The sequence below is a fragment of the Schistocerca piceifrons genome, chromosome 2 (assembly GCF_021461385.2).
Source record: "Schistocerca piceifrons isolate TAMUIC-IGC-003096 chromosome 2, iqSchPice1.1, whole genome shotgun sequence".
Lineage (NCBI taxonomy): Eukaryota > Metazoa > Arthropoda > Insecta > Orthoptera > Acrididae > Schistocerca > Schistocerca piceifrons.
In genome coordinates, this window is record NC_060139.1 from 648,918,676 (window position 1) to 648,938,107 (window position 19,432).

The 19,432-nt window shown below is 46.6% G+C and overlaps 1 protein-coding gene across 1 annotated transcript in view; it reads right to left on the reverse strand.

Moving 5' to 3' along the window:
- LOC124776989 (putative inorganic phosphate cotransporter) overlaps positions 1-19,432 on the reverse strand; it is a 182,755-nt gene that overhangs the window by 51,390 nt on the left and 111,933 nt on the right. The window contains exon 8 of the mRNA XM_047252234.1: positions 15,246-15,378. Coding sequence (XP_047108190.1) covers positions 15,246-15,378 — 133 coding nt within the window. The remainder of the gene's footprint in view (positions 1-15,245; positions 15,379-19,432) is intronic.

Sequence of the window (19,432 nt, forward strand, 5' to 3'; positions counted from 1 at the left end):
CGGCCCCCAGGTCGCCCGGTCTCTTTCTGTTCCGAATCTTGCTGCAGCTGGCTCCATTATGCCACACAGCCCTCCTCGATCTCAGCCTGAAAAGAAGAAGAAACATAAGTCCCGGGACAAAGAGCCTCTTGTGTCACCGGAGGTCCCTTCCCCGGCTTCACAACCGGATTCTGACCTGTCGTTTATGGATGTCGCCCCCTCCTTGTCGGTGACGGGTGGGGACCCGGCGGTATGACTGGATTTAGCGTGTTCAGCCCTCATTTAAACCATCGTTCTGTGGTTCTCCAATGGAATTGTAATGGCTACTATCGTCACCTTCCGGAATTGAAATCCCTTCTTTCGTCCTACTCAGCAGCTTGTGTGGTTCTCCAGGAATCTCATTTTACTGATGCTCACTCACCGACCCTCGGTGGGTTCCGTGTTTTCTGTCGAAATCGGGTCGGACCCTTGCGGGCTTCTGGTGGCGTTTGTACGTTTGTCCGTACAGACATTGCTAGCACGTGGATTCCTCTCCAAACTACATTGGAAGCAGTTGCTGTTAGGGTCCACTTAGACTCTGCAGTCACAGTATGCAATCTTTATCTCCCTCCTGACAGGACTCTTACACCTGCTGCCTTAACCACCCTTCTTCAGCAACTTCCTCCTCCCTTCCTCCTCCTTGGGGATTTTAATGCTCATCATCCTTTGTGGGGCAGTGCCTTTCCATCTAGACGAGGTCTTCTTATCGACCAATTTATTGCAGACCACGACCTGTGCCTTCTTAATGATGGCTCCCCTACTCATTTCAGTGCTGGTCATGGTACCTTTTCTGCCATTGATCTTTCTCTTTCTTCTCCCTCTCTCCTCCCTTCATTACACTGGTCGCCACACGACGACCTTTGTGATAGTGACCATTTCCCGTTGATTATCACGCTCCCTTCCCGCTCCCCGATGGAGAGGTTACCTCGTTGGTCTTTCCACCGCGCCGATTGGCCTCTATATACTGCACAGGTCGAGTTTTCTCCCTCTTTGTCGGGTTGTATTGATGACGTCCTACGTGACGTGTCTGACGCGATTGTTCGCGCTGCTAACCTTGCTGTCCCGCGCTCATCTGGACAATTTCGTCGTCGGCAAGTCCCGTGGTGGAGTACGGCCACTGCCATTGCCATCCGTGATCGCCGTCAAGCTTTGCAACACTTTAAGAGGCACCCATCTGTAGCCAGCCTTTCTACCTTTAAGCGCCTTCGCGCTAAAGCCCGTTATTTAATCAAACAGAGCAAGCGGATATGTTGGGAACGATTCGTTTCTTCCCTTGGTTCCACTGTCCCTCTGTCACGGGTATGGGCTACACTTCGCTCTCTCCAAGGTTGCCATCGGCAGTCCACCCTCCCAGGCCTTCACCTCCCAGATGGCATTTGTACGGACCCATTAGTTCTCGCAGAACATCTTGCGACCCATTTTGCAGTGGCATCAGCGTCGGCCTCCTATCCAGCTGCTTTCCTTCATCAAAAACAGCAGGCTGAAGCTGTCACCTTATGTTTCACCACTTGTGAGTCAGAATCTTACAACGAACCTTTCACTGAATGGGAATTTCTTTCTGCTCTATCTGCTTCTCATGATACGGCTCCTGGCCCAGATTCCATTCATAACCAGCTGCTTCAACATCTCAGTGCTCCACAACGGCACCATCTTCTTCGGGTGTTTAACCGTATCTGGCTCCAGGGTGACTTCCCTTCTCAGTGGAGGGATAGCATTGTGGTTCCTGTCCTTAAGCCTGGTCAGAACCCCCTATCTGTTGACAGCTATCGGCCAATTAGTTTGACCAATGTTGGTTGTAAGTTACTTGAACGGCTGGTAGCCCGTCGGCTCACTTGGGTCCTCGAATCTCGGGATCTATTGTCCCCTTACCAGTGTGGCTTTCGAGAGGGACGATCTCCAATCGATCATTTGCTTCGCTTGGAATCCGCAGTTCGGCAGGCTTTTTCCCAGCGCCGCCATTTGGTTGCAGTGTTCTTTGACCTTCGCAAGGCCTATGACACGGCCTGGCGCCATCACATCTTACTAACCCTTCATCAGTGGGGTCTTCGGGGCCCACTCCCGATTTTTATCCGCCAGTTCCTGATCCATCGGTCATTCAGAGTTCGAGTTGGTACTGCTTTTAGTTCTCCACGGACCCAGGAGACGGGCATCCCACAGGGTTCTGTCTTGAGTGTCCTTCTTTTCCTCATTGCTATCGATGGACTTGTGGCCTCTGTCGGTCCCTTGGTCGCCCCTGCCCTGTATGTGGATGATTTCTGCATTTGGGTTAGTTCCTCCTCGATGCCATCTGCAGAACGGCAGCTCCAGGTGGCTATACGGCGTGCCTCTGCATGGACCCTCTCCCACGGGTTTCAATTCTCTCCTTTAAAATCGCGGGTGGTCCACTTCTGTCGCCGTACTACGGTCCACCCTGATCCAGAGCTCTATCTCGCTGTACAAAGATTGCCTGTGGTTCCACAGTTTCGTTTCCTAGGTCTTCTTTTCGACAACAAGCTCACTTGGCTGCCCCATATCAGACTCCTGAAGGTAGGATGTTTCCGTAAACTCAATGTCCTTCGCTTCCTTGCTCACTCCTCCTGGGGTGCGGACCGTTCCCTCCTCCTCCGTCTTTATCGTGCTCTAGTTCTGTCACGTTTGGACTATGGTTGTCAAGTTTATGGTTCAGCTGCTCCTTCCACGCTGCACGTGCTGGATCCAGTCCATCATCGTGGTATCCGTTTGGCCACCGGTGCCTTCCCTACTAGCCCTGTTGATAGTCTCCTGGTTGAAGCTGGGATCCCCCCCCTTTCTGTTCGGCGGTCCCAGCTTCTGGTGTCTTATGCCCTTACTATCCGTTCTTCTCCCGCTCATCCTTCCTATTCTATCCTATTCCCAGACCATGGACGTCGCCCGCCTGACTCCCGCCCTCGGGCGGGTTTACCGGTTGGGCTGCGCCTTGCGTCTCTTACCCGTGATTTTCGGCTTCCTTCTTTGTCCTGTCTTCCTCGCTCCCTCCCCCCCACCCCTCCTTGGTTAGTTCCTCGGCCTCGACTTCGGATGGATCTCCGCCGCGGACCGAAAGATTCCATCCCCCCGGTGGTGTTCCGTACCTTTTTCCGCCAAATTTTATGGAAGTTTCGGGATGCTGTTATTTTTTACACTGATGGCTCTAAATCTGCTGATCATGTTGGGTATGCCTTCACGTCCTCTGTTGGAACGGAAAATCATCTGCTGCCACCTACATGTGGGGTGTTTACTGCGGAATTGATGGCAATTTCCCGGGCCCTTACCTTTATTAAACAATCCCAACACAACCGCGTTTTGTTATGTACGGACTCGATGAGTGGCCTTCTTGCTATTGACCGGTGTTTTTCGCGCCATCCCTTGGTCTCTGCCATCCATGACCATCTCGCTGATCTTCACCGTGCTGCTTGTTCCATTGACTTCTTATGGGTCCCGGGCCATGTGGGTATCCCGGGTAATGAGCTCGCTGATCGTTTGGCTGGGGGAGCAGTTACTTACCCCCCGTTTTCCGTAACCCCTCCTGCAGCGGATTTACGGCTTCACATCAAATCCCACTTTGCACAGTCATGGGCCAATTCTTGGGAGGCTACTCCACTGTCTAATAAACTTCGTGCCATTAAGGTGAATACAGGCCCATGGCGTTCTTCCTTTAGCCTCTCCCGCAAGGACTCGACCACACTGTGTCGTCTCCGCATTGGCCATACCAGGCTGACCCATGGTTTCCTTTTGCGTGATGAGCCACCCCCGCTATGTGGTTGTGGAGCCTTCCAGTCAGTGGCCCACATTTTGGTTGAATGCCCCCTTCTTTTGGCTCTGCGTGCTAAGTACAGACTCCCCCACACTTTACCTTTGATGTTGGCTGACGATTCCCGGATGGTCTCTCTGCTTCTAGGTTTCCTCTGGGAGAGTGGTTTTTATTCTCAGTTTTAAAGTTTTTAATCTCCCTCTGGTGTTGGGGCAGGGCGGTGAGTGTTTGGGTGTCTCCCACTGTAGGCAGTGTTCAGAGATTCCCGATTCACCTCCCTGACCGAAATCCTCTTTTCTTTCCCTTTTACTCTGTTTATACCCCTTCTTTTTAAGGCTTGGTTAGTTTTTCTATTCCCATACGTACTTTCTGCATTATAGCAGTTGTACCTTTTAAGTCACAGGTGGTCTTGCCTATGCTGTTTCAGCATAGTGTTGGGTTCGTTCTCTTGCCAACTTCCCTCATTTGTTTTTACTAATGACAACGTGACTGCCCTTTTACGTTTCCCCTTTTTCCGTTTTATTGTTCTGACTTTTCTGAGATGTCCCGTTAGCAGAATGGAGTCTATTTGAAACAAGGGACTGATGACCTTGCTGTTTGGTCCCTTTAACCTCAAACAACCAACCAACCAACCAACCAACCATACCCCATCCCCACGTCCTTCGAGCTGGAACATACTGAAAGCTGACTGGGGACTTTACTCCTCCTTGGCGACCTTTGCGGACCACGATTTTCCCAGTTGTGACAGTCAGGTCGAATACCTCACGGCTGTTATCATCAATGCTGCCGAACGTTCCATTCCTCGTACTACTTCTTCACGTCGCGTTTCCGTCCCCTGGTGGAACGAGGCTTGTAGGGACGCTATCCGTGCTCGACGACGTGCTTTACGCACCTTTCGCCGCCATCCTACGTTGGCGAATTGTATTGAATACAAACGACTCCGAGCGCAAAACCGTAGAGTCATCAAAGACAGCAAAAAAGCTTGTTGGGCCTCTTTCACCAGCTCCTTTAACAGTTTTACTCCCTCTTCCGTCGTTTGGGGTAGCCTGCTCCGGCTGTCGGGCATTAAGGCCCACTCCTCAGTACCTGGCCTGACGTCAGGTAATGAGGTCCTTGTTGATCCTGTGGCTGTCTCCAACGCCTTTGGCCGCTTTTTCGCGGAGGTTTCAAGCTCCGCCCATTACCATCCTGCCTTCCTTCCCAGAAAAGAGGCAGAAGAGGCTCGGCGACCTTCCTTCCACTCGCTGAATCTGGAAACTTACAATGCCCCCTTTACTATGCGGGAACTCGAACGTGCGCTTGCACTGTCCCGGTCCTCTGCTCCGGGGCCAGATGCCATTCACGTTCAGATGCTGGCACACCTTTCTCCGGCGGGCAAAAGCTTCCTTCTTCGTACCTGCAATCGCGTCTGGACCGAAGGTCAGGTCCCCATGCGTTGGCGTGACGCCGTTGTTGTTCCTATACCCAAACCCGGGAAGGATCGACACCTTCCTTCTAGTTACCGCCCCATTTCTCTTACAAGCTGTGTCTGTAAGGTGATGGAGCGCATGGTTAATGCTCGGTTAGTCTGGATTCTTGAATCTCGACGACCACTTACTAATGTCCAATGCGGCTTTCGTCGCCGCCGCTCCGCTGTTGGCCACCTTGTGACCTTGTCGACATTCATCATGAACAACTTTTTGCGAAGGCGCCAAACGGTAGCCGTGTTCTTCGACTTGGAGAAGGCTTATGATACCTGTTGGAGAGGAGGTATCCTCCGCACTATGCACAGGTGGGGCCTACGCGGTCGCCTGCCCCTTTTTATTGATTCCTTTTTAACGGAACGAAAGTTTAGGGTACGTGTGGGTTCCGTATTGTCCGACGTCTTCCTCCAGGAGAACGGAGTGCCTCAGGGCTCCGTCTTGAGCATAGCCCTTTTTGCCATAGCGATCAATCCAATTATGGATTGCATTCCACCTAATGTCTCAGGTTCTCTCTTTGTCGATGACTTCGCGATCTACTGCAGTGCCCAGAGAACATGCCTCCTGGAGCGCTGCCTTCAGCGTTGTCTAGACAGCCTCTACTCTTGGAGCGTGGCAAATGGCTTCCGGTTCTCTGAAGAGAAGACGGTTTGTATCAACTTTTGGCGATATAAAGCGTTCCTTCCGCCATCCTTACATCTCGGTCCCATTGTTCTCCCATTCGTGGACACAACTAAGTTTCTAGGGCTCACGTTGGACAGGAAACTGTGTTGGTCTCCACATGTCTCTTATTTGGCGGCCCGTTGTACACGTTCCCTTAATGTCCTCAGAGTTCTTAGCGGTTCATCTTGGGGAGCGGATCGCACTGTCCTACTTCGCTTGTATCGGTCCATAGTCCGATCGAAGATGGATTATGGGAGCTTCGTCTACTCGTCCGCTCGCCCATCCCTCTTACGCCGGCTCAACTCCATCCACCATCGGGGGATACGTCTTGCGACCGGAGCCTTCTACACTAGACCTGTCGAGAGTCTTTATGCTGAAGCTGCCGAGTTACCATTGACCTACCGGCGCGACGTACTGCTGTGTCGGTATGCCTGCCGGCTGTTGTCTATGCCCGACCACCCCTCTTACGAGTCCTTCTTCGCCGATTCTCTCGACCGTCAGTACGGGTTGTATGTGTCTGCCCTGCTGCCCCCCGGAGTCCGCTTCCGTCGCCTGCTTGGACAATTGGATTTTGCCCTCCCTACCACCTATAGAGAGGGTGAGAGCCCAACACCACCTTGGCTCCAGGCTCCGGTTCCTATTTATCTCGACCTCAGCTCACTCCCGAAGGAGGGTACTCCGGCTGCAGTGTATTGCTCACGGTTTGTCGAACTTCGTGCTCGACTGGCCGGTCACACCTTTATTTACACCGATGGCTCCAAAACTGACGACGGTGTCGGCTGTGCCTTTGTCGTCGGGGCCGCCACCTTTAAATACCGGCTCCTCGACCAATGTTCCAGCTTTACGGCCGAGCTTTTCGCTCTCCATCAGGCCGTTCAGTATGCCCGCCGCCACCGCCATTCATCGTATGTACTCTGCTCTGACTCACTCAGTGCTCTTCAGAGCCTTGGAGCTCCCAATCCGGTCCATCCCTTGATTCAACGGATACAGCAGTCCCTCCATTCTTTCGCTGCTAATGGTGGTTCTGTCCGCTTTCTGTGGGTTCCCAGACATGTAGGAGTGCCTGGGAATGAGGCTGCGGATGCTGCAGCCAAGGCTGCAGTCCTCCTGCCTCGGCCAGCCTCACATTGTGTCCCGTCATCTGACGTTCGTGGGGATGTATGTAAGAGGCTTGTGTCGTTGTGGTGGGATGCTTGGTGATCCCTCCAAGGAAACAAGCTCCGGGCAGTAAAACCGCTCCCAACTGCTTGGACAACATCCTCTCGACCATCTCGGCGCGAGGAGGTCCTTCTGACCAGGTTGCGGATTGGGCATTGCCGGTTTAGCCACCGCTACCTGCTCTCCGGTGACCCAGCCCCGCAGTGCCCTTGTGGTCAGGCATTAACAGTGCGCCATGTTTTATTGTCGTGTCCCCGTTTTAGTCAATTTCGTGTTATCCTGTCCCTGCCATCTACTTTACCGGATGTTTTAGCTGATGACGCTCGAGCAGCTGCTCGTATTCTGCGTTTTATAACTTTAACTGGCTTGTCCAAAGACATTTAACCTTTTTACTTATTTTATCTGCATCTTTGTCAGGTCCTTCTGATGTCCCCCCATCCCCTTGAGTTTTGGCAGATTCCGTGTGCTCTAACACCAGTGACTGGGCGCTAATGACCTCAGCAGTTGAGCGCCCTTAAACCCTACCCAAAAAAAAACAGATCATCAGCAAACACCCGACGTGTTTCACTCTCGAAACAAAAACGCGGCGAGAAGTCTTAAACAATGTGAAACGAGTCTTCCCGACATTGCTCCACAGTTCATGTTTTTTGCCTTCGTCACCACGTTTACCCGTTGCTGGCATTTGTATAGTTGATGACTGGTTCTGGAATATCAACTTGCCCTGCAATTTCCTGCCTACGGAGCTCCGTTCGTATTGTTTTGGTACTAAGAGGTCTCGCGAGTGCGACATTCAGTACTGCAGTGACTTTTGCATTTGTCTTCCTCTTATTTTTCATCAAAATGACCGTCTGTCACGATCATTGAACACACACTTTCGTCTGCGTTGTGGCTTATCAGATATCGTTTCTCTGCTTTTCGTGTGTGCGATATAAATCCTCGATATGGTGCCTAAACACCAAATAGTCCATCTCCCTTCGTTGTGGAATCACCGACCGTACGAGCAGCAAAGATTTGCCCACGTTCGAGTTCCGACATGATGCGCTCACAACCACACAGGAAACTGTTCTGACTACGACTAACACCTACAAGGTGTTAAGAACGTTGTGCAGATGTCAATGGCGGTCAAACACAACAGCGCAACCTGCAGGCATCACTAGCGTCTGCATTTATGTTCAAGCACACATTTCTGGCGATGATTCCAGAATGAGATTTTCACTCTGCAGCGGAGTGTGTGCTGATATGAAACTTCCTGGCAGATTAAAACTGTGTGCCCGACCGAGACTCGAACTCGGGACCTTTGCCTTTCGCGGGCAAGTGCTCTACCATCTGAGCTACCGAAGCACGACTCACGCCCGGTCCTCACAGCTTTCATATCAGCGCACATTCCGCTGCAGAGTGAAAATCTCGTTCTGGAAACCTCCTAGGCTGTGGCTAAGCCATGTCTCCGCAGTATCCTTTCTTTCAGGAGTGTTAGTTCTGCAAGGTTCGCAGGAGAGCTTCTGTAAAGTTTGGAAGGTAGGAGACGAGATACTGGCAGAAGTAAAGCTGTGAGGACCGGCCGTGAGTCGTGCTTCGGTAGCTCAGATGGTAGAGCACTTGCCCGCGAAAGGCAAAGGTCCCGAGTTCGAGTCTCGGTCGGGCACACAGTTTTAATCTGCCAGGAAGTTTCATTTCTGGCGATATTTCCGTACGAGGGCTATTCGGAAACTAAGGTCCCATAGGTCGAGAAATGAAAACCACTGTGAAAATAAAAAAAATGTTTTATTTGCAGCAGTTACTACACGTCCCAACTATTCCTCCAACTTAGACATTAATTGTCGCGTTGTACCTACGAGTACTTTCCAATACCCTCGACACTGAAGCCAAACGCGCCGCGCAGAATGGCCGCGCGGTTTCAGGCGCCCTGTCACGGATGACGCGGCCCCTCCCGTCGGAGGTTCGAGTCCTCCCTCGGGCATGGGTGTGTTTGTTGTCCTTAGCGTAAGTTAGTTTAAGTTAGGTTAAGTAGTCTGTAAGCCTTGGGACCGATGACCTCAGCAGTTTGGTCCCATAGGAACTTACCACACATTTCCAATTTCCTAGGCATCTACACGTGCTCACTCTGTGGTCAAACCTGAAAAGAGCGACGTGACGAGACCAACGGGCGAGCTATAGACACTGCCAAACGCATCTGTGCAGAGTTTTACTGACTTTTCACTGTGGTTTCCATTTCGCGCCAGATCGCACCTTACTTTTCGAGTAGCCCTCGCACATTTTGTCCAACCCCTATGTTGTAATAAGTGAAGCTGCTCTATAATTTTTCTACGTTATTTTAATATCAGCTTGACTTGTGGAATACGCCGTTCCTACGCAAAAGAAAAGAATCGAAGCGTCTGAGATATCGTGGTACAGAATAGGCTCAAAATAAAATCAGGAGGTTATCCGTAGAATCGGTGAATGAGAAAAGGAATATGGCTAAAACTCTGACTATAAGGAGTGGTAGAGTGATAGGACATGTGTTAAGACATCAGGGAATAGCCTCCATGGTACTAGAGGAGACACAGAGGGCAAAAACTGCTGAGTTTGACAAACATTGGAATACTAGTATATCCAACGAAGAGTCACGGACGTGGACTGTAAGTGCTACTGTGAGGTGAAGACCTTGACTTAGGGACTTCAAAAAATAAAAAAAAAACAAAAAAACAGTGAAAGAACCTTGCTTCCTTCCAACGTCTGTAATAAACAATATGCTGTGTAACTACAGATAGTTGGGAGAATATACACGCAACGTGAATACATTGTTACGTCATCTCATGGAGAGGTTGTTTTCCGCTTTGACCTCGGGTCCAATTATGGTCAATTTTCTACGGGAAAGACGTACCTGGTGCGAATTGTCCGCGGTGCTGATAGTGCTTATCGGAATTTAAATGTTTTAGTGAAAACTACATGTTGAGGATACCAATTCGTTAAAAACAAAATTTGTGGACTCAAGAGGCAGTTTAGTGCTTGTTTGTATCAATAACAGAAATAACTGAAGGAGGAGAAGGGAAGAAAAGAAAGGAAAAGGAGGGGATCGCCGCTGTCAGCTGCATCGGGACATTACGTGGAATCAGCGGCGACGAATGAGAATGTGTACAAGATCGGGATTCGAACCCGGGATCTCTTGCTTACTAGGCAGGAACTAGGCTACCGTTAATAAGGATACATAAATAATGAAGAGTAATCGGAGCAGCGAAGACGTCCGCGGTGAACTTTAATTATCTGAAAGAACAGACACCATGCACTCAGATAATATCAAAGGCGCTAATGCCACAGACATCTTTACTAAGGATACATAAAGAATTAAGAGTAATCGAACCAGTAGAGTCGTCCGTGGTTAAATCTAATCATCTGAACACCTTAATTCCTGTTGGCACAGGAATAATTTTTGTGCTGGTGTGAAATATGCTCGTGAGTTTAGCGGTGGCGATTGGAGAGAGGGGAACGCGTGCTGCCTGCTGATGAAGTGCGTCTGTTCTGCACTTAACAATGGATAAAAAAGCAGTTTGTGCCTGTTTTATACACAAATTATAGGAGAGGGGTAAGTAAAATATACCGTCCTGTAACAAGACGGTAGAAATTCGAGTTGCTTCAAACAACAAAAATCGAACCACCAACGTCTATCAACAATTGCTGCTTCATAAACTGCCTATGTAGAACTGAGATTTTCTCCATTATGGATGTGGAACACTGCGACTGTGACGAATAAAGCTTATCAGAAATGACTGCAGCCAATCACCTATTGTTACGGCTGAAACAGCTATCGGTTTCGAGTCGCCGGCCGCGGTGGCCGAACGGTTCTAGGCGCTTCAGTCCGGAACCGCGCGAATGCTACGGTCACAGGTTCGAATCCTGCCTCGGGCACGGATGTGTGTGATCTCCTTAGGTTTGTTAGGTTTAAGTAGTTCTAAGATGTAGGGGACTGATGACCTCAGAAGTTAAGTCCCATAGTGCTCAGAGCCATTTGTACCGTTTTTGATTTCAAGTCAACAGCGATTCATCATCAGATGGTATACAGGCCTTAAAGTTCGTTTGTAGTAGTGAAGGGGTCGTGGTCTGGCCTTATTTGCAGCCATGGAGTTAACCTTGGTGCACAAGTCACTTTCCAAAACATGCTATGCAGTGATGTGTAATTACCATAACTGGAAAACAAACTGTTTCCATAGTTACTTGTGCACCAAAATTGTCCTCATGGGTGCAAATAGCTCTACACATTAACTTCCACAATGCTAGACATATGGCACAGATGCAGAAACTGCAATAGTGCAATAAAAACAGTGACAGCTACAAGCGAATATGACATTTGAAAAATTTATGGAAGCTTTGGCACGTAGTACAAGAAATTAATAATTTCATTTAATGCGATCAGCTTTATAACTCTGATAGATTTGCACATGTATTGTTGCTAATGAAAATCGGTTGGCGCTGGGGCCACATGAGAGATGTATATGAGCGGAGCAGGGACTAATGGGATATCATTCTAGCGACGAACGACAAGTGACGCAAATGCGAAAATCCGCCGACCTAAGCGACTTTGACAAAAGCCAGATTCTTGTGGCCCAGTGATTCGGAGCGAGCACCTCGGAAACGGTGAAGCTGGTTGGCTGTTTGTGTGCTAATGTTGTAAGTATCTATGCAAAGTGGTTGAAGAATGCTGAAACCACGTGTAGGGGACAAGAATTCAGACGTCCATACCTCAGAACATAGGGATCGGAAGCTTGCCCGCTCTCCAACGCAGTATAGGGGACAATCTGTGGCAGATTTGACGAGAAAGTACAGGGTAGGCGCAAGCAAAAGTTTTTTGGAGCACACCGCTCAGCGCTCAGAATTGAACATGGTGTTCTGCAGCAGAGGACCGCCACGTATTCCCTCGTTGACCCAAAAACATAGTCAGTTATGATTACAGTAGGCATTGGATCATCGACATTGGACCACAGATCAATGGAATCGTGTCAGCTGGTCGGATGAATGCCATTTATTGTTAAACCAGGTTGATGGTCGTGTCCAGAGAAGTCGTCATATAGGCGAACGGCTGCTTGAAACATGCAGTGCACCACGGACACACGCCGATGGGAGCAGTGTTAGGTTATGAGGGACATTCACCTGGGCTTCCATGGGACCTGGACTAATCGAAGGCACCATGACAGTAGTGGACTATGTGAACCTGTAACCCCTCATGCTTGATTCCTTCCCCAATACCGATGGCGTCTTCCAGCAGGATAACTGTTCGCCTCAGAAGGCCAGAATCGTGCTGCAATGGTCTGAGCAGCATGATGGTGAAGTCAAGTTGATGTCTTTGCCGTCAGATTTGGCTTATCTAAATGTGATGAAACCCAACTGGGATGCTATCAGGTGCCAGCTATGTGCCCACAAACTAACTGCCCGTAAATTATGGAATGTAAGCATCTGGTGCCACAAACCTCTGGAAACCTATCAAGTACTTGTCAAATCCATAGCATGCAGAACCACTGCTGAATTGCGTTCCAGAGGTGGACCAACAAGCTTTTAAGTAGGTGGTCGACAGTTTTTGGCTCGTCAGTATAGGGGGGGGGGGGGGGGGGAGAATAATCAGTGAGAAATAATTTCTCGAATTTCCGCAGATGAATCATAGATCATAGGCTGACTGCGGTCTTGATGGGGTTCCTGAATAACAGTGTCCCAGTGGTGCTGTTGGATGCTTGAAGTTTAGATGTGTCTTCTGATTGATGAGTCAGAAGAGCAGGGAGCTGTTGATTTAACAATGCCATTTCTGTTTCTTTATGCAGTTTGGTAAAGCGATAACACATATAACTTGAAACGCTTCTATGAGTAGGCAACATGGTTAGCTTATGTCCTGTGGCTTAAAAAATGTGGAAAAATTAAATTACTTACTATAAAGATACACTTTTTAAATAGTAAAAACTTAAAATGAGAACAAATGTTTTCTCTAATGTGTAAATGCACTAATACATACGTAAAATTTAATAGTATAATATACGTGTAGTTATATCCACAGATGAGTGGCTGCTGGGAGCCCCAATGAACCAAGACCACAGAAACTCGTTCGTCATCTAGATCCAAATCAGTGAGTGAGTGAGCCAAGAGTGCAATATCTCATGAGCCATCTGTGATCTACTAAATGCTGAGTCGGGAGTAGTAGGGGAGCCAAGTACTTTCATTTAGCAGAGCATCTGTCATGGTGAAGGGCCAAATTAGCCAACACAGCACCTTCATCCCAGCTGTCGTTTCAAATCAAAAGCAAAAATAAGGATGGAAAAGTGTTTTCTGCGTTAATGCAGTGCTCTAAGACCTTTCTGTTTTCTACTGTTTTTGTGACTAACAAAAGCTGTTTACAGCAGTAAGGTAAATAAACCCATACATAACCCTTCGAATGTACTGTATTTTCCTGCACCACAGTCTATGTCATGGTGACTAAAGAGCTGCCACTCCTCTTTTCTGAGTCATTGATCACTCAATCCTAGAAGGGAATAAGTTCAGAACTGGATGTCTAGTGCAGGATTATGGTGCAGGCTGCACAATTTGTTTCCATGTTATTTGGTGAGGTATGTGTCACCGTCAAACACTGGAACACGAGAAAAGGGGTTTGATATCTCGGTGTCTGGAAATAATATATAATATATGAAAGAGGTCAGAGTCAGTGTGAGATCTTTTATGCAGGAATACGGTGGGTTTGTTCCTGTCAAGAAGATAAGACGTATTGTGGGCTGAGGTGGGTAAGTAAAGAGCGTGAGTGCCCTGCAGGTATAAAGACGTCAGCCAAGCATCGTGTGCACCATGATCAACAAGGAATTTCATGACGGTTCACACGACAGGTAAAACAATCGTCCATCATCCACAGGCACCGCTCTAGTACGTTACTCATGACGACTGTGGTTTACTAATCAGTAAACACAGACTAAGAGCGTGACAGGGTTGATGACAGATCGTAACTGATGTTTGACGCGACAGTCACGTTCCTCCCTCATCGTAAATCTCTGTGTTGATCGCACAATCACGTTCATCCAATATCGTAAATTTCAGTGTGTTACGAATAACATCGCTACAAAGGATCAATCACAAAGCCAAGGGAAAGACCGCACAATGAGGACGAATGTGATATAGTCCTCACAGTTTGTGAATGTTTTCTATAGAACCAGCAGCGTGTAAATTGGCCCTAAATTGTTGTTACTACGATAATGAGGAAGACTCTTTGGGAATTATTTGAATGAAAACTGCAATCCGATGACAAACCGACGAGTTGTGCCCTCTTGTGTATTTTACGGCTGTCGACAAATCGAAAAAGCTTTCTTTGTACACTGAGATTCCCGAAGTGAAATTTCAGTTACCTGAAAATGCCAGCGTGGTGATTCGAGATACCCTGCATTTTTACTGAGATCGAAAACTACTGTCCAAAAGTGTCATACTGTTTCTAAACGTCGTGTATTGTCAATATGTTTTTGTTAGCTTAGCAAGGGCAACATGCAACAAGTTAGTATACAAAGTACTTAAATCTCTTGCTGGATACGCTGTTGATACGATGTTCTTATTTAGAGGCAACTGTGGCACTCACTTGCGAGAAATGAACACGATGTCGTTATATCAGCTTTCATGAAATCTCAAAGAAAATTAAAGCTCTCAAGGATGACTGCCAAATTTTCACAACCAAAATGAAAACATTTCCGATGACTAACGTCCTTCATCTCACGTAAAATTATCTCAGACGTGATTAGTACAGTGCAACAAATTGTGTAATTGCTCTGGTTTAAGTCGAATATATTCTTATGATGTAGCACGGTTTTCAAAACATGCTACTGGTATTTAAATGATGCATTTGACGGGTACTGATTTATGACAACACAGCCTAATGGAAATTAAGAGTGAATTCGTAAAATAAAACTTAAAGAATGCTGACACCTTCCCAATGATAAATAACTACTTTAAGGCATACTCATATTGAGGATTTATCAGTTGGCTCTGTCAGTTCCTAGCAGTTTCTACCCGATATCCTAACCTAACAACACCAAAGAAAACACAACTACACGCGTTTGAATTGTACTCGTAAGAGTTTGCATAACGTTTTGTCATATTACGTTAACACGAAGTTGGAAAAGGAATTACGTTACTTACCATTTTGCAGGTTGAAGACTGACTGACGGAATACACGAAAAACACAGCCACAAAACAGACGAATGAGGACTTACATATAACGGTGGCAGACTTCCTGAGCTTAGTCCTGGATAAGAGGCCCCTCTTGAGCAGGCAATCACCAACAGAGGACACGACCAGCGAGAACATCGTCCTGCAGACGTGTGGCAGCCCTGTCAGAAGACCGACCTGTGGAAAGTGAACCCATGAAATGTCTACAAAAATGATAAAATTAACAGTGTAGTAAAGGCAGATGACTGACGTGTACTAACGTCTACGAACAAAGAATTAGCCACAAGATCAGGACGAACAGATTACTAAGCTGATGAAAAAGATTTTATGTAAATTATTAACACATTCTAGCGGACAGCTCTAAATTACCCGAAGGAACTCCCATGGAGAATAAAACGGGTATGCCAAAGGTACCCTTTAAACATGGATTTGAAGTTTCTCTCACATTTTTCTCAGCTCTTCTTGAAACCTGTTGCAAATGGAACGTGTACACATATAATTTCCCCCCCCCCCCCCAATCACCTCGGTTCCGAGAGTTTCGAAAGCTATACAGAAAATTGGGATAGAGATCAACATAAATATCATTTCCGCCCTTTGCATTGCTCATGGAAACCTCACATTGCATATTGTACCATCATACAGCGAGACATGCAGAGGTGGTGGTGATCGCTGTACACGTGGTACTTCTAATATGCAGTAACACGTCCTCTTGCATTGATGCATGCCTGTATTCGTCGTGGCATACTATCCACAAGTTCATCAAGGCACTGTTGGTCCAGATTGCTCACACTTCAACGGCGATTCTGCTTAGATCCCTCAGAGTGGTTGGTGGGTCACGTCGTCCATAAACAGCCCTTCTCAATCTATTCCAGGTATGTTTGGCAGGGTTCATGTCAAGAGAACATGCTGGCCACTCTAGTCGAGCGATGTCGTTATCCTGAAGGAAGTCATTCACGAGATTTGCCTGATGGGGGCGCGAATTGTCATCCGTGAACACGACTGCCTCGCCAATATCCTTATTTATTTATTGATTGTTCCGTGGGACCAAATTAAGAAGTCTCCATTGTCATGGAACAAGTCAATACATGAAATCATAACACGATATTAGAAACAGAATAAAATGAAATATAAAAAAAACATATTCAGGTGACAAGTCGTAAATTTAAATAAAGAAAATCAACAATGTAACACTGGAATTTGCTTAATTTTTTAGTTCTTCCAGGAGCTCCTCGACAGAATAGGAGTGAGCCATGAGGAAACTCTTCAGTTTAGACTTAAGTGTTTGGGGTACTGCTAAGATTTTTGAGTTCTTGTGGTAGCTTATTGAAAAATGGATGCAGCAGAATACTGCACTCCTTTCTGCACAAGAATCAAGGAAGTGCATTCCACATGCAGATTGTATTTCTGCCTAGTATTAACTGAGTGAAAGCTGCTAACTCTTGGGAATAGGCTAATATTGCTAACAACAAACGACATTAAAGAAAATATATACTGTGAGGGCAATGTCAGAATTCCCAGACCATTGAATAGGGGTCGACAAGAGGTTCTCGAACTTACACCACATATAGCTCGAGCAGCCCGTTTTTGAGCCAAAAATACCCGTTTTGAATCAGAAGAATTACCCCAAAAAATAATACCATACGATATAAGCGTATGGAAATATGCGAAGTAGACTACTTTTCGTGTTGAAGTGTCACTTATTTCAGATACTGTTCTAATGGTTAATAAAGCAGCATTGAGTTTCTGAACAAGATTCTGAACATGGGCTTTCCACAACAGCTTACTATCTATCCGAACTCCTAGGAACTTGAACTGTTCCGTCTCGCTTATAATACGCCCATTCTGTCTGATCAAAATATCGGTTCTTGTTGAATTGTGTGTTAGAAACTGTAAAAACTGAGTCTTACTGTGATTTAGCATCAAATTATTTTCCACAAGCCACGAACTTATTTCATGAACTACGTTATTTGATACTGTTTCAATATTACACACAAGATCCTTCACTATCAAGCTGGTGTCATCAACAAACAGAAATATTTTTGAATCACCTGTAATACTAGAAGGCATATCATTTATATAAATAAGAAACAGCAGTGGCCCCAGCACCGACCCTTGGGGAACGCCCCACTTAACAGTGCCCCATTGGGACTGAACATCACTACCACTCTCAATATTGCGGAGAATTACCTTCTGCTTTCTGTTCTTAAGGTAAGAGGCGAACCAATTGTAAGCTACTCCCCTTACTCCATAATGGTCCAACTTCTGCAGTAACATTTTGTGGTCAACAGTCAAAAGCCTTCGTTAAATCAAAGAAAACACCTAGCGTTCGCAACCTTTTGTTTAATCCGTCCAAAACCTCACAGAGAAAAGAGAATATAGCATTTTCAGTTGTTAAACCATTTCTAAAACCAAACTGAACATTTGACAGCAAATTATGTGAATTTAAATGCTCCAGTAACCTTGCATATACAACCTTCTCGATAACTTTAGCAAACACTGATGGCATAGAAACAGGTCTATAATTGTCAACATTATCCCTGTCTCCCTTTTTATAAAGTGGCTTCACTACCGCGTACTTTAATCGGTCAGGAAACCGACCACTCCTAAAGGAAAAGTTACATATATGGCTAAGTACTGTGCTAACATACATAGAACAATACTTCAGTATTCTGCTAGATACCCCGTGATATCCATGAGAGTTCTTGGTCTTAAGTGATTTAATTATTAACTCAATCTCCCTCTTGTCAGTATCATGGAGGAGCATTTCAGGTAACAGTCTCGGAACACTTTTTTCTAAGAGCGCTATATGATTCCCTGTTGGGACTAGATTTCTATTTAGTCCACCTGCTATATTCAGAAATTGATTATTAAATACTGTACACATATGCGACTTATCAGTAACACGGACATTCCCACTACGCACTGATTCTATATCCTCGACCTGTCTCTGCAGACCAGCCACTTCCTTTACGACTGACCATACGGTTTTAATTTTATTCTGAGACTTAGCTATTCTATCTGCATACCACATACTTTTTGCCTTCCTAATAACATTTTTAAGCACCTTACAATACTGTTTGTAATGGGCTGCTGCATGTAGATTTTGACTGTTTTTAAAGTTTTGATATAATTGCCACTTTGTTCTACAAGATATTCTTATCCCTCTAGTCAGCCACCCAGGCTGCCTGTTTGTGCTAGTACCCTGTTTTGAACGTTCTAACGGAAGGCAACTTTCAAAGAGCACGAGAAAAGTCTTGAGAAAAGCATTATATTTATCGTCTACTGTATCAGCGCTATAAACATCTTGCCACTCTTGTTCCTTGATAAGGTTTACAAAGGTCTCTACAGGAACTGGATCAGCTTTCCTAAACAGCTGATGACTATATTTAACACGTGTTGCAGCACAAAAATCTTTTAGAGTTAAAATTTGTGCATCATGATCTGAAAGGCCATTCACCTTTTTGCTAACAGAATGCCCTTCTAGTATTGAGGAATGAACAAAAATGTTGTCTATGGTTGTTCTACTGTTCCCTTGCACTCTCGTTGGAAAGAATACGGTTTGCATAAGATTATATGAATTAAGGTCTACCAGCATCCTCTTCCTTGCACAATCACTTATACAATTAATATTGAAGTCACCACATATAACTAACTTTTTGTATTTCCTATAAAGTGAACCAAGAACCTCGTCTAGCTTTAGCAAAAATGTTGTGAAATCGGGGTCTGGGGATCTATAAATAACAGAAGTTTAGCTCCGTTAAATTTAACCACACCTGCCAAAATGGTTGCACTATCGGTCGGAGGATGGTATCCACGTATCGTACAGCCGTTAGGGCGTCTTCCATGAACACCAGCGGAGTACGTCGGCCCCACATAATGACACCCCAAAACAGTAGGAAACCTCCACCTTGCTGCACTCGCTGGGCAGTGTGTCTAAGGCATTCAGCCTGACCGGGTTGCCTCCAAACACGTTTCTGACGATTGTCTGGTCGAAGGCACATACGACACTCATCGGTGAAGAGAACGTGATGCCAATCCTGAGCATGTTGCATGGTGTCGTGATTGCACAGATGGACCTCGCCATGCTATGAGCCATAATCCGTAGGCAGCGGTCATCCACTACAGTAGTAGCCCTTGGGCGGCCTGAGCGAGGCATGTTATCGACAGTTCCTGTCTCTCTGTATCTCCTCCATCTACGAACAACACGCTGTGACGCCTGGACACTTCCCTT